At 40.5% G+C, this 13,100-nt stretch overlaps 2 protein-coding genes across 2 annotated transcripts in view; both read left to right on the top strand.

Annotated features, from left to right (window-relative positions):
- Positions 1–13,100, top strand: part of LOC310987534 (NACHT, LRR and PYD domains-containing protein 3-like) — a 192,529-nt gene that overhangs the window by 43,276 nt on the left and 136,153 nt on the right. The gene's annotated exons all lie outside the window — the stretch shown is intronic.
- Positions 6,838–12,272, top strand: LOC310987228 (uncharacterized protein; the record flags this gene model as incomplete). The annotated part of the gene is made up of 4 exons (XM_083973418.1): positions 6,838–6,875; positions 7,960–8,061; positions 8,172–8,291; positions 12,113–12,272. Exons 2-4 carry the CDS (start codon positions 7,979–7,981, stop codon positions 12,270–12,272), a joined length of 363 nt encoding a protein of 120 aa, XP_083829544.1. The 5' UTR covers positions 6,838–6,875; positions 7,960–7,978.

Raw genomic sequence — 13,100 nt, 5'->3', positions numbered from 1 at the left:
ATTTACTCTAGAAGTACTTTTACTCTGATACTGTAGTCCGATCTACAGGAAGTATTTTATTGTTTTACTGTAAATACATTTACTATTTTTTTCTGTGTTACTGTAAGTACAGGGAGTACTTTTACTCTCCTACTGTAACTAAATAAAGTATTTCTACTGCAGTGTATCATATGAAGCATTTTTATTCAGGGTAACAAAGTATATTTGATTCATTTCCAGGTCTGGAAAAGTCTGGAAAATGGAAACTATTGTATAGAAAAACATTTATGTTTCCAAGAATGTTTCCACTGCTCTGTTTTCTAAAACATAAAATTTAGAATATCTGAAAAAGAAATGGATCAATCTTGTTTTTTCAAAGTGTTTGACAGCAGCTTAAATGTGAAGTATGCGTCCCAGAAAACGTCCTCTTTGGGCGAGTGGCGTTCCCAGCTCTCTGCTCTGATCCTCCTCCAGGTGTCGTCACGTTTCTCTTCTGCTCCGACACACAGGCGACGTCCCACGCTGATAGTGAGCGAACTATTAAACCATGTTTCCATCCACATGTTTTTATTCACATTAAGCAATATGGAATTAAAAATGTCTTATGGAAACAGTAAAGTTCATCGGATTTTCTCTTGATTGATACAAAGTTTATGCAACAAATTCTGATGGAAACAGTTCTTTGCCAGATAAATGTGAGTTGCGATCATGTTTTATGTCAGTTCCACTTGGTATTCCAGCTGTTCAAAGACACGGTGGGAGTAAACACAGAAAGATGCAGGTGAACAGACGACAGACTGGCTTCATGTGAAGTGTCTCCATCTCCCAGAACAGTTTGAAGCGCTGCAGGTGACCGGTCCCTCCGCTGTCTGGAGGAAATGCATCAAGACGGTGTTTACAATCACACGCCACTGTCTTCTCATGTGCAACAGCCTATTTACCAACTTCACCTGGCTGGCGTGCGTGTGGCTCAGCGGTTTCCAGTCGCTACCTGTTTAATGCCAGGTGGAGATTACGCTGCTGCGTCAGCCGGCTCCTCTTACTGGGTAAAACATTGACCAGTAAGTTAGAAGAAAATAACAGTTATATTTTGTTCTTTTCATGCCGACAGTATCATGGCGAGCTAGCTCTACACAGCAATGCAATGTGTTTTCTTTAGTGTCTTTTTATAGACCATCAGCTGTAGCCTCAGACATTAGTTAGAACCTCTTTACATGGTTCTTGTTTTAAAATGAGGCTGAAGACTGTGAGGACTTTTTAACTCGCTCATTGAGCATTAGCTTAATTAGGTAGCTGACTGCAATGCTCCCTGGGTAGACAGTGTTTGTCTCTCTCCACATAGCACAGGTGAACAGGTCAGGCTAGTTGATGGGATGACTATAACATACCTGAAGGGAAAGCTGGCATCATAATTCTGAGTGGTCAAAATGTCTCATTTCTAGTCAAAACTAAACTCTTTTCACTTAAAATAAGACTCATCACCTAAAAATAGACAGATTTTCACTTGAAATTAGTAGAAAAATCTGCTGGTGAAAGCAAGTTTTTGTGCTTGTAATAACACTTACAACATAACAATAACTTATTTGAAGTGAAAATATACTTGAAAGAAGTAAAACGTGTCTAAAGATAAGCTACTTTTTAATGTGATGAGTCTTATTTTGAGTAGCCTATAATGAGATTTGTTTTGACTAGAAATAAGACAAATATTCTTGGTAAGATTTTGAGTTTTTGCAGTGTATACTCTGCTACGGAGCCAAGACAGCGATCACTGAGGGTGTGAAGTTTCCATCGTTACACACTCAACCTTTGGACCGTTTTGTGTGCAGCATCCGGGTACTTACACTACACTGTGTTGTGACATACTTGTGAATCAGTGGCGGCTGGTGACTGGAAACATTGTGGAGGACAGGAGGGAAACCAGTCCACGGTGTCATGTTATTTCATACTGGTGTACGACTTATCCCTACTTTCTTATGTTCAATGGAAATGAAGCAGTAAAACAATGTCTTACAAGACTTTTTTTTTTAAATAGCATCTTTGTATTCAATCCTGTTGTTTTCAGATTAATACAGGCCTAATGATAAATACAGAGCATTTATCAAGGATGTTAGATAAAAGGTAAAAAAATAAATTTAAAAAAGCAGGCCAGAGTTCAACACCTGTAAACGTCACAGTGGGAATTTTACACAACACCGTCTGATTTAAAGAATAAAGACAAAAAACATGACAATCTGGAATTATAAATAACAAAACAAAGTGTTCCACTCAATTTAAATACATACTTGTACTTTTAAAGCTTTTACCTGGGCTTTTAGACGAGGGATTCTCCAGGAAGGGACAGTTTCTTTTTTCACTGACTGAAATACAGCAGTGGACAAAACAAAAAAATCAGCGGTGAGAGCTGGATATGGATCACTCGTCCAAAACCTGCAGTTTGACAACGTGTCTACTTGTATTTGTGGGTTGATAGATGGGAAAATCAATTAAGTCCTTGTTGCTGCCGACACGTGATTGAAAACTATGAAGGATCTCTCTGACTGCTTCTCTCTGAACAGTTTATCCAGTCATGTGCCGGTGTTTCCTTTGAAATCGATACAAATATCACTGGAAACTCTGTATTTCTTACAGGAGCATAGGAGTGAAAGCTTTACAGACATAGCAACAGCAACCAAGGGCTTATTTGGGAACTGTCATTGGACCAACCTGATGTCAATCTTGTATTCTGGTTGCTAACCCTAACCCTAACCCTAATGCACATCATCAGCTTGAAAATGTGTTGAAAAGAGGTCTAAAAAATCAACTGTTAATTTCATAGTGGGTAATAAATATGTGTTTTACATGTCGAGGATCGATCCAGTTTCTGTATCAGGGGTTTAAATTCTTCATTTTCATCAAACAAGCAGCAGAAGTCTGGTCGAGAAAATCCTCAGAACCTTCAGTGTGATTTTGAAACAGATACATAATAGATGGATTTATTGTTCCCCGTCTGACTTTCTGTTCTGTATCATGGTAAACTGAATATATTTGTGGTTTGTATTGCTGCTCAGACGACATGAATCAAATCAACCTCGAAACATGTTGTTGTTTTTTTTTATGTCATTTATTAAAATTACATTAGTCAATTATATCACCTTCATATGGTGGATCAATGAGTCCAAAGTACATTCAAAGTCAAAGAAAGAGTGAGACGTCATCACAAACTGGAATGTTGACATTGACAGATAGACAGATAGAAGAGCTTTGATCCATGTCTGTGGAGGTTCTTAGGTGGCCCAGGTCATCGTAGTCTTTAAGTGCTGAATCGAAGGCAACCGGACTTCTTTTCTTGGTTGCTTGAAGACGTTTCACCTTTCATCAATAAGGCTTCTTCATTTCTAAAAAAAATAAAAAAAAATGTCTGGGGAGTCCCAGGTATTTAACCTTAGTGGGGAGAAACACCACTAAGGCTGTGGTTCTTGAACCATCTCCTCTCACCCATCATCTCTGTTGTCTGTCACCGTGACGTAAAAGCACCCAAGTTAGCTAAAAAAGCTCATTTTCATCGCCAGTCCCTCTGCCTGATGATAAAAGGCAACCTTAAAAAAAAAAGCAACAATGAGGTAAAATACCAAAGACATGTTAATAAATATACATTTGTAAGACAATACACACATTTGCGATAGCACCAAAAGACCAAAGACACATTCAATTCACATTAATAAATATACATGTGTAAGGCCATAACACACGTTTGCGGTGGCACAAGGTAGTTAGTGCTCATAATATAATCAGTTCTTAGTGCTGCCATCATAGGGCATCAGCAATACATAGTATTAAGGAACAGGATTCATTAAACAAATCACTATAACTATCTGGTTACTATGTAATAACTATCTGGTTACTACATATAGGAAGATACATAGACTGGTAGACTGATAGATAGACTGGTCAATATTCTCAGGACCACCTCCAACAATTTCTGCCATATAAATAACATGTATAATTATTAAAATCACTTTAAATTTATAACATATGCTTGTAATTATTATAGGAATAATGTGGACAATGGCTGCCTGAACATCAATAACACTTCACTCTTCCTAACTCTCAGGCCTTAACCCTTGTACTTGTAGCTGCACTCGTTGTTGAAAAAGGCCAGGAATCATACTGATGTCAAGGTTCATCTTTTTATTTCCTCCTCATTCTCCTCCAACGACGACACCACAAACAATCTTGATACACCGTCAAACTGAAACATAAAAATCTAAGTGAGGCCGATGCAGCGCACAATAATAAACAGAAAACAGTCCCATTAGAAATAACCAAAATAATACACAGGTAAACAGAAGTATATTTACCGTGTGCTCCTCTAGAACATAGTGTCGTCTGTTTTCTTTTCTGACCAGGCGTCCGCCATGTATCCAGACTCTCTTAGCTCTATGCGCGCGGTCTCCTTCTACCCACAATTCCTCACAACAACAAAGTCATGTGACCGGACGTTTCTAAATAAAATAGACCTCACATTGAAACTCTTTCTTTCTCTTTACTCTCTCATTTTTAATTATTTATTGATTTATACTTATTTATTAACCTTTTAAACCACTTCATTAACTCATGAAATTCTGTCTCCAACAGTTACACAGAGCCAGGCTGCTCCTCCAAGTCTACAATGATACAATGAGATCTGAGATGTTCAGTAACAAAAAGGAATCAGGTTTATTTCTCTGTGGTTAATGGACCAGTAGAAGAAGATTTGACTAAATACAGAGTCAGGTTTAATCAGAACATCACAGTAACAACTGTAACAATGCTGATGGTAACGGTAATGCTGCAACTGATTTAAGTCGTAGTGAAGATTAGTGACAGTCTCTGCACATAAGAGCTGAATATAAAATCAATGGAACAGCTAGTTTTCTACCAAGGCTTCACCAAGTTTGTATAATTATTCTGTAAATAGCCTGAGAGAACAGGTCTATAGGAGCTCAGATGCAACTTCCCAGTGGATTTCATGTACATTTTTAAAAGAGTTGTGCTACCAGGACCAAACCGAGCTCCGGAGAATGCACATTTTTAAAATGTGTTGATCATTTTCTCTTGTGTTTATTTTCAATCACATCTTTAAAGATCTGTCAGTGACACCAAATCCATTAAAGGGAAACTTTGTTTTTTTTTTCAACCTGGGCCCTGCACTGCAAAAACTCAAAATCTTACCAAGAATATTTGTCTCATTTCAAGTCAAAACAAATCTCATTCTACTTAAAATAAGACTCATCACATAAAAAGCAGCTTGTTATTAAACACTTTTTACTTCTTTCAAGCATATTTTCACTTGAAATAAGTAGAAAAATCTGATAGTGGAGAAAGTTTTTCTTTCTTATTACAAACACAAAAAACCTGCTTTCACTGGCAGATTTTTCTACTTATTTCAAGTGAAAATTTGTTTGAAACACGTGAAAATTATCTCAAAACAAGTACATTTTGAAGGGGATAGTCTTAGTTTAAGTGAAAATAGATTAGTTTTGACTAGAAATGAGACATTTTGACAAGAAATAAGACAAATATTCTTGAAAGATTTTGAGTTTTTGCAGTGTGTTTTCATATGTTTTTCTGTATACGTGAGGGATGGATAATACTTTTATTGAGGTGGCTCCAGTATTGAGCCGGGCAGGCAGCCTGCAGCCCAGCTAACGCTCTTCAACGGGCAAGTGGCTCCCGTCAAAGTTCGCCCTACAAACGTGCTTTTTTTTCCACACTGACTTTAATTTATTAAAATCTCATTAGTCAGTTACATCATATTCATATGGTGGATCCATTTGTGCAAAGGACCAGTTTGAACTTTCAAAGTCATAGAAACAAGAGCGAGACGTCATCACAAACTGTCAATTCCTACGGTGGCCCAGAGAGGTCAAAGACAAACAGCAGCAACACTTCAGACCTGCTTTGTCCATCATGTACCTGAGACATTACTCAGTGCTAAAGGTGAATTTATCAATAAATACCCAAGTTTTTTAAAGGTTTTTAGAGTTGGCCCAGAAAACCAAGGCACATCCACTTCAACGTTTAACTCTAAACAAATAGGGGTCATGGGTGAAAGCACAAAATAGAGACAGTCTGTTCCCTCAAAAATGGGACAGTTTTGATTCAGGTAAATTATACACAAACATGCTTTTAATGGGTAATTTCTGGGACAAAAAGAACAAGGCAGACACATTCTGACGTGGTGCTCACATCCACTTTGAGTGAGGGGTCGGTGGGGATGGGCAGCAGCAGGTCTCTGCAGATCGCCTGCTTCTCCTCGTTGAAGCGAGTCTTTGCAGCATTTCTGATTGGACACAAACAGGTGACATCTCTCTTTATTTACGCAGTTTCAATGTTGATAGGACCAGAATGAACATGCTTTACTCTGCTTGTATTGAATCTCTTTCTCTTAATGTGATTTGTTGGTTCTGTCACCTTAGTCATCAGAACAAAAGAAACTAAAGTTTGGCCTCAGACTCTCTGTTACATTCTTGGACCTGCAGCCACTTTATGGTTTTAATGGTTTTGCAGGTTGTGGTTTTATACATTTGTGTTGTGATTTCTGAAACTTTTGCCTGATATGAAAGAAAATCAATTCCTCAACAGACTGAGCTGTAACTTGTAGTGGAGTGTCTTTAAATCTCTCAGCAGCTCTTCTACCACAGCTGGATCTCAGCTCACTGTTTATTCATGGTGTCAGAGTTCACCTGTCCATACAGGTGTAATACCAGGAGTTACCCAGCAGGTGGCGCCACTCTACTGTAGAAAGAGACTTCCCCTCTGTCACCATGAACTTGTGTGATTTCCTGTAAATGCTGAGGAGGAAGTGAAAGTAAAGATGTTCAGACGCCATGTTAGAGTGAACGGAGCAGAAGGAGAGAAACTGAAGTCTGAGACGAGTGAGTGTCAACAAAACATTATTATTATTATTATTATTATTATTATTATTATTGTTGTTGTTGTTGTTGTTGTTGTTGTGTCAGAGTGTGAGAGTCAGTGTGTCTGTGTGGACTGTGGAGGGAAGAAGAGTCAGACGTAGTCCGTACATACGTCAGCACATTGTCTCAGATTCACCTCCACACAACTTCTTCAAACTCAGAACAAACATCAAAGGTCAAAGGTCACGGTAATAGTCTACTTGCCAAAAATGAGTACCCGGAAATGTTGAGTACCCCAAAGTTTTATGTTAGAAATATATAGTATGGGTCTCCAGTATTCAGAAACTGCCGGATGCTAACTTATATATTTTGGGCAATTAGCACAATTGACATAATTAGCATAAATTAGCATAGTTGCCTATATGGGCAATATTTCAGCAAAATTGACTTGGCTGATCTGGGCAATATTGGAGTGGTTTTAGGGGTTATTGATGATGCTGAATCAATTTCTGACATTTTCAAAATTCAAAATGGCTGTCTAAACCTGAAGGGACCAGATTGAAATCCATCAAAATCGGCCCACTGGCGGTTTAAATCTGGTCACTACCGGTTTAGACAGCCATTTTGAATTTTGAAAATGTCAGAAATGGATTCAGCATCATCAATAACCCCTAAAACCACTCCAATATTGCCCAGATCAGCCAAGGCAATTATGCTAATTTATGCTATTTATGTCAATTGTGCTAATTGCCCAATATATATAAGTTAGCATCCGGCAGTTTCTGAATACTGGGGACCCATACTATATATTTCTAACATAAAACTTTGGGGTACTCAACATTTCCGGGTTCACAATGGGGCCCTATGGGCTGGCAAGTAGACTATAACTGGATGAACATGGATTTAATGTCAAAGTCTATGAGTGGTGGAGGTCAACGACTGGATCAAACAAGGAAGTGATTATAGTTTGTCCTCGGTGGATTTGGGTGTGTCTTGATCCTGTGTGTGTGTGTGTGTGTGTGTGTGTGTGTGTGTGTGTGTGTGTGTGTGTGTGTGTGTGTGTGTGTGTGTGTGTGTGTGTGTGTGTTACTGGTTTCCCTCTCAGACTGACTGAAGGCCTGAAGATGAGTGTTAATGTGGAGGAACAGGAGGACAGATCAAAGTCTCTGGAGAGTGACCGGTCCAAACATGAACCTCCAGACTCACAGTAAGAGACCAGATAAAAACCTGAAGTGTGTGTGACGTCACAGAAGAGGAAATGTGTGTGTGTGTCCACTGATCAATGTGATGTGAATAAAAACATGTTTGTGTTTGCAGAGGTCAGAACCACAGACTGAGAGCAGAGTCTCCAGGATCCATCTGTCTGTCCATGAAGAGTGACTGGTCCATGGGACAATTTCCAGACTTCAGTCTTGGACCTGGACCTCCAGAGTCACAGTAAGAAACCAGATTCAGACCAGTGTGCAGGTTTGGAGGGTTACTTTAAATATGTAATCCATTACAATATAATTACAATTTACATGTTAAAATAATGTAATCAGTAACTTACTCTAAGTTACTAACTACTAACTCTAAGTATCACAAGTACAAGTAATGATTACTTTTTTAGTTACTTTAGGATTACTTCATTACCAAATATTCAAATTAAAGGTATAGTTCAACATTCTGGCAAATTGGCCCATTGCCATAATCCCTATAGTTTTAGCAGTAGGTTTGTTACCTTTAATTGTCGGTGCAAACTTTTTCTTAGAACAGCGGAGCAGAGCAGTAAGCTGCTCAGAGCTACGCTACGGAGGCTCATGGGAGTAAATTCATGCAAAACCGCTGATGCGCATTTCCATCGGGGACAGCTTTTCATCAAGCAGTCTCTGCATTTACCTCTAAAACAACTCTGTCTGGTAACGTTGTGTTATTATCTCATAGCGTGGTGAATGTGCAGGTCACAACTTGTCCACCAGAGCGTTTTCAAGTTGAAGCAGAAGTAAGTGATCCGGTGGTTTTGGCTAACTTCCTGTCAGCCGATGGAGTTAGCAGTCCCCGCCCTCGTCCCTACGTCATCACATTCACGCGCATCCCTTGGCTGCACACACAGAGAGGACTGCCCCTTTATGTCGTTCTCTCTCCTCATTGGATAAAGGTTATAGGATACAAGGAAAGTTTTCTCCTCAGAGCAGAGCAGAGTGACTGACAGACCCGTGTTTCAGACCAAACACTCTATGTAAGTGATTGCTGTCGGAAGATAGAACTATTTAAGACTTATATTAACACAAATATTCCACTTACTTCTGCTTTAAAGATACTTTATTAATCCTTTGCAGGAAATTACAATGTTACCAGCAGCAGATGACAACAGTCATCTTGGAGTTGTTGGATTGTGTATTTGATGAGTTTGATGAGGGAAACCAAGAAATGGAAAGAAAGTGGAGTCCCGCACACTGAATAACTTGCTTCATCGACTGTTTATTGCTGCAACGTTTCGGTCTAACCGACCTTCATCAGGCAAACATTAGATAGTGGCTGAGAGCCATCTTTAAATAGGGAGTGGCTGAGTGACCAAGAAATCCCATTAGCCCCCGTAGTGTAGCTCTGAGCAGCTCATGGCTCTGCTCCGCCGTTCTAAAAATAGCTTGCACCGACAATCAAAGGTAACGAACCTACTGCTATGACTATAGGGGTTATGGTAATGGGCCAATTAGCCAAAATGTTGTACTATCCCTTTAAAAATATCACACAACCAGCACACATCAATCCACGTCGATTAGATCACTCAAAACAGGAAGTCAAACTCACCGAGCAGCCGGTAAATTTCAAAATAAAACACAATGGACAAACTCCCGTGACAAACGACCATGAGTCACCGGTCAGTCAGAGTCCTGAAGCTGACAGGACGTCATGAAGGAAATAAAAAATAATAGTGGAGGAGGAAAACTGCAACATTTTAAAAATGTAATCCTGACAAGAAGTAGTCCCCATTTTAACAAATATTCCAGCAATCTGATGACATGTTTTTTATCTGTACTGTAACAGATTACAGTTTCCTTCTTTTTTCTCTTACGCCATTACATGTAATCCATTACTCCCCAAGCCTGCCTGTGTTGTGTGTCCTCTCCGTGTGTGTGTGTGTGTGTGTGTGTGTCAGTGTGTGATCCTGTGTAGAGCTGATGTGAGACAGATGTTAAGCAGCTGTTAATGACTGACTGACTCTACACTGTTGTCTATGATGCTGCTGTGTTGCTTCCATCCTTCACTACAGTGTGTGGTGCTGGACCAAGGGGGCAGTTGTCGGTCTGAGAAGTGAAGCTCACTTCCGCGTTCAAAAAACTGCAATCCCCTCTTCTTCCTCTGGGGGCTGGTGTCAGAAAGAAGCATTCTCCATAGACCCCCTTGTTAAAATCGCCGACTTTACATCCTCAATAAACATGATCAAAGCCTGGTGTCAGCACGTTTTTTGGTCTCAATCGATAGTTTCTACCCCCGCACACACTCTGAGGGGGGTGAATTTTTTTTAAAACTCTACCGTTTTACTGTTATTAGGTTGAAATTCTGGCCAATTAGGGCACGGAAACGTTGAGTGACAGGTCCGGAGCGGTCCGGAGACAGGCTGCTTCGAGGCCAGTGGGCGGGTTCTCGGCCGGTAAATCCAACATGGCGCTGTTCAGGCCGCCATATTTGAGTCACAAAAACGACTCCCCAAAACCAATGGTGACGTCAATGATGCTACATCCATATTTTTTACAGTCTATGTGCTGGACGCTGACGTCACTGGAGACTTCCCACAATGCATCTGTGATCAGAGAACTGTTCAGTGATCAATGTGATGTGAATAAAAACATGTTTGTGTTTGCAGAGGTCAGAACCACAGATTGAGAGCAGAGTCTCCAGGATCCATCTGTCTGTCCATGAGGAGTGACTGGTCCATGGAACGTCCTCCAAACCTCTGTCCTGAACCTGGACCATCAGACCCAAAGTAAGAGACCTGTTACCAAGCTGTGAACTGAGTGAACTGTTGCAGTTGAGGTCACTTCCTGTAGAGACAGAACTTCTTATCAGCTGATGAACCTGACAGTGATGTCCAGATGTCTCTGATTAAAGGTCTGTGTTGGACAGAGAGGAAATGGTTTTATAGTGAGCAGCTGTTGGAGGGAATCACTGAACCTCCTTGTAAATGTAACTCTACGTCTCTGTGCTGCTGTGTTTCTAAAGAAAAGCTTCTTCAGTAGGAATCAGTGGAGTCCAGAAAAAGACAGATGGTGTGGAGGAAGAGCAGGACAGAGCAAATATTTAGTCTTCACCAAATACAGTGGTGGAAAAAAGTTTTCGGACACCCTTAAATTTTGGGCGGTTTTCCCTGCACATGTGGATCAGGATGGGGCCAATTCTTGCTGAAGATCTTGGTTTGTCTTCCAAGCTGTTGGTTGGTCTGTATTTCTGCAGAGTGAAGGACTGCTCTGCTCTTCCTGGCTCTCTGGCGGCAGCTGTACCCTTCCTGGCTGAGAATCTGTATCTTCAGTCATGTTTCCGGCTTTAGGTTCCTTGTTTTAGCCATTTTTGGCTCTGAAAAACTTTCAAATGTGCTGGCTTTATACTGTATAGTGACGAAGCACGGCAACAAAGACTCTGTCTTTTAATAAAAAGCACAACCTTCATTAGTGGATCACTGGCACCAAAATGACCCATTACTCTAAATCTCTTATGCATTTTTAAGCCAATAAAATCTATTTATTTTAGTACAACCTCAGTCAAAATACTAAACAAATCCATGAAAAGCCATTAAAACTGATGCATGCAGGGAAAACTGCCCAAATTTTAAGGGTGCCTGAAAACTTTTTTCCACCACTGTATCAGAAAGCTGCTGTGATAAACCCTGAGAACTAGGACTGTCTGTACTGGACTTAATTATTCAGTTGTTTGTTCTACGCTGTGAACTTTATTGCTGTCATGTCAGTGACAGTGGTAGATATGGATCAGTTGAAGCCATCGATCAAAAATCTGAAACTTTTATTCAGGAAGAAATCAAATATTCACAGTTCACGTAACTCACTGAAACACAGAGACGGACTGAAGCACTTGAAGATCATCACTAAGTGTCTGAAGTGTAGAGAACTCAAAAACAAATGTTCATACTGACATTTAAGGTGGACTGATTGATTTCCAAACGTATTGGGTAACATCCGAACTTACCATTAACAATGATTCTGTGATCAGAGAACTGATCAGTGATCAATGTGATGTGAATAAAAACATGTTTGTGTTTGCAGAGGTCAGAACCACAGACTGAGAGCAGAGTCTCCAGGATCCATCTGTCTGTCCATGAGGAGTGACAAGTCCAAAGACTGGCCTCTGTTCTTCAGTCCTGGACCTGGACCTGGACCTGGACCTGGACCTGGACGTGGACCTGGACCTTCAGAGTTACAGTAAGAGATGGTTTCTACCAGGGGCGGAGTGGGGCACCAAAATCTACCGGGAAAATTCTGACCGCACCGGCCCACCATCGGCCCAACCACACCCCCCCCCCCCCCCTACATATTTCTGTACCGCTCACCGCTCAAACAGAGCTATATGTCATTCCATATGGCAAAATATATGAGTGCCAGAAGCAAAAAAAAAAAAAATGTGGGTGAAACAACTTAATTGGGGGTCTGGGGGTCCTCCCCCAGAATTTTTTTTGTAAAGGCTACACCATTTCCCATATTCTGGTGCATTTTAACCAATACATCCATGTTTTTACACATTGTTACTTTTATCTAGCTAAAAAAAAAAGAAAGAAATTACAGAAATACAGAATGTGAAAGAGCTGCAATTAGTGCCTCCCAAGCAGATTTAGCCTACTTAACACTGCTGACCATAACATTACATCCAGTCATGTTTACTCCTTTATTTCCCCCTTCTCAACTACTCTACTCTACAAATGGATTTTACTGACAGCGCGCTGCAAACGCCACGGTTTCGTTTCGGGTCTTGTCCTACTCACCAACATGCTTCGGTGCCCGTGGAGAAGACAGCAGCTGCTGCTATGATGTGAGAGGTTCCGGCTCGTAACGGTACCGCGGTCCGCGTACCGCCGCCCCCTGGCCCACTTACAGTAAAGCACGGACTGTGTTGTCTTGTTAAATTAATATAACTTATAGATAACGTAACACACGGGCAGGACTGATCAGGTTTGCTGGGTAGCTTCCGTGAGTCGTTCTGTTTTTAGCCGCAGCCGCTAGTTTAATGATAACTTTTACAGTGATAGGCTCACGCATT

The sequence above is a fragment of the Trachurus trachurus genome, assembly GCF_905171665.1.
Source record: "Trachurus trachurus genome assembly, chromosome: 6".
Classification (NCBI taxonomy): Eukaryota; Metazoa; Chordata; class Actinopteri; order Carangiformes; family Carangidae; genus Trachurus; species Trachurus trachurus.
Note: the sequence above shows the minus strand (reverse complement) of the source record. Positions and strands in the feature narration are given on the sequence as shown.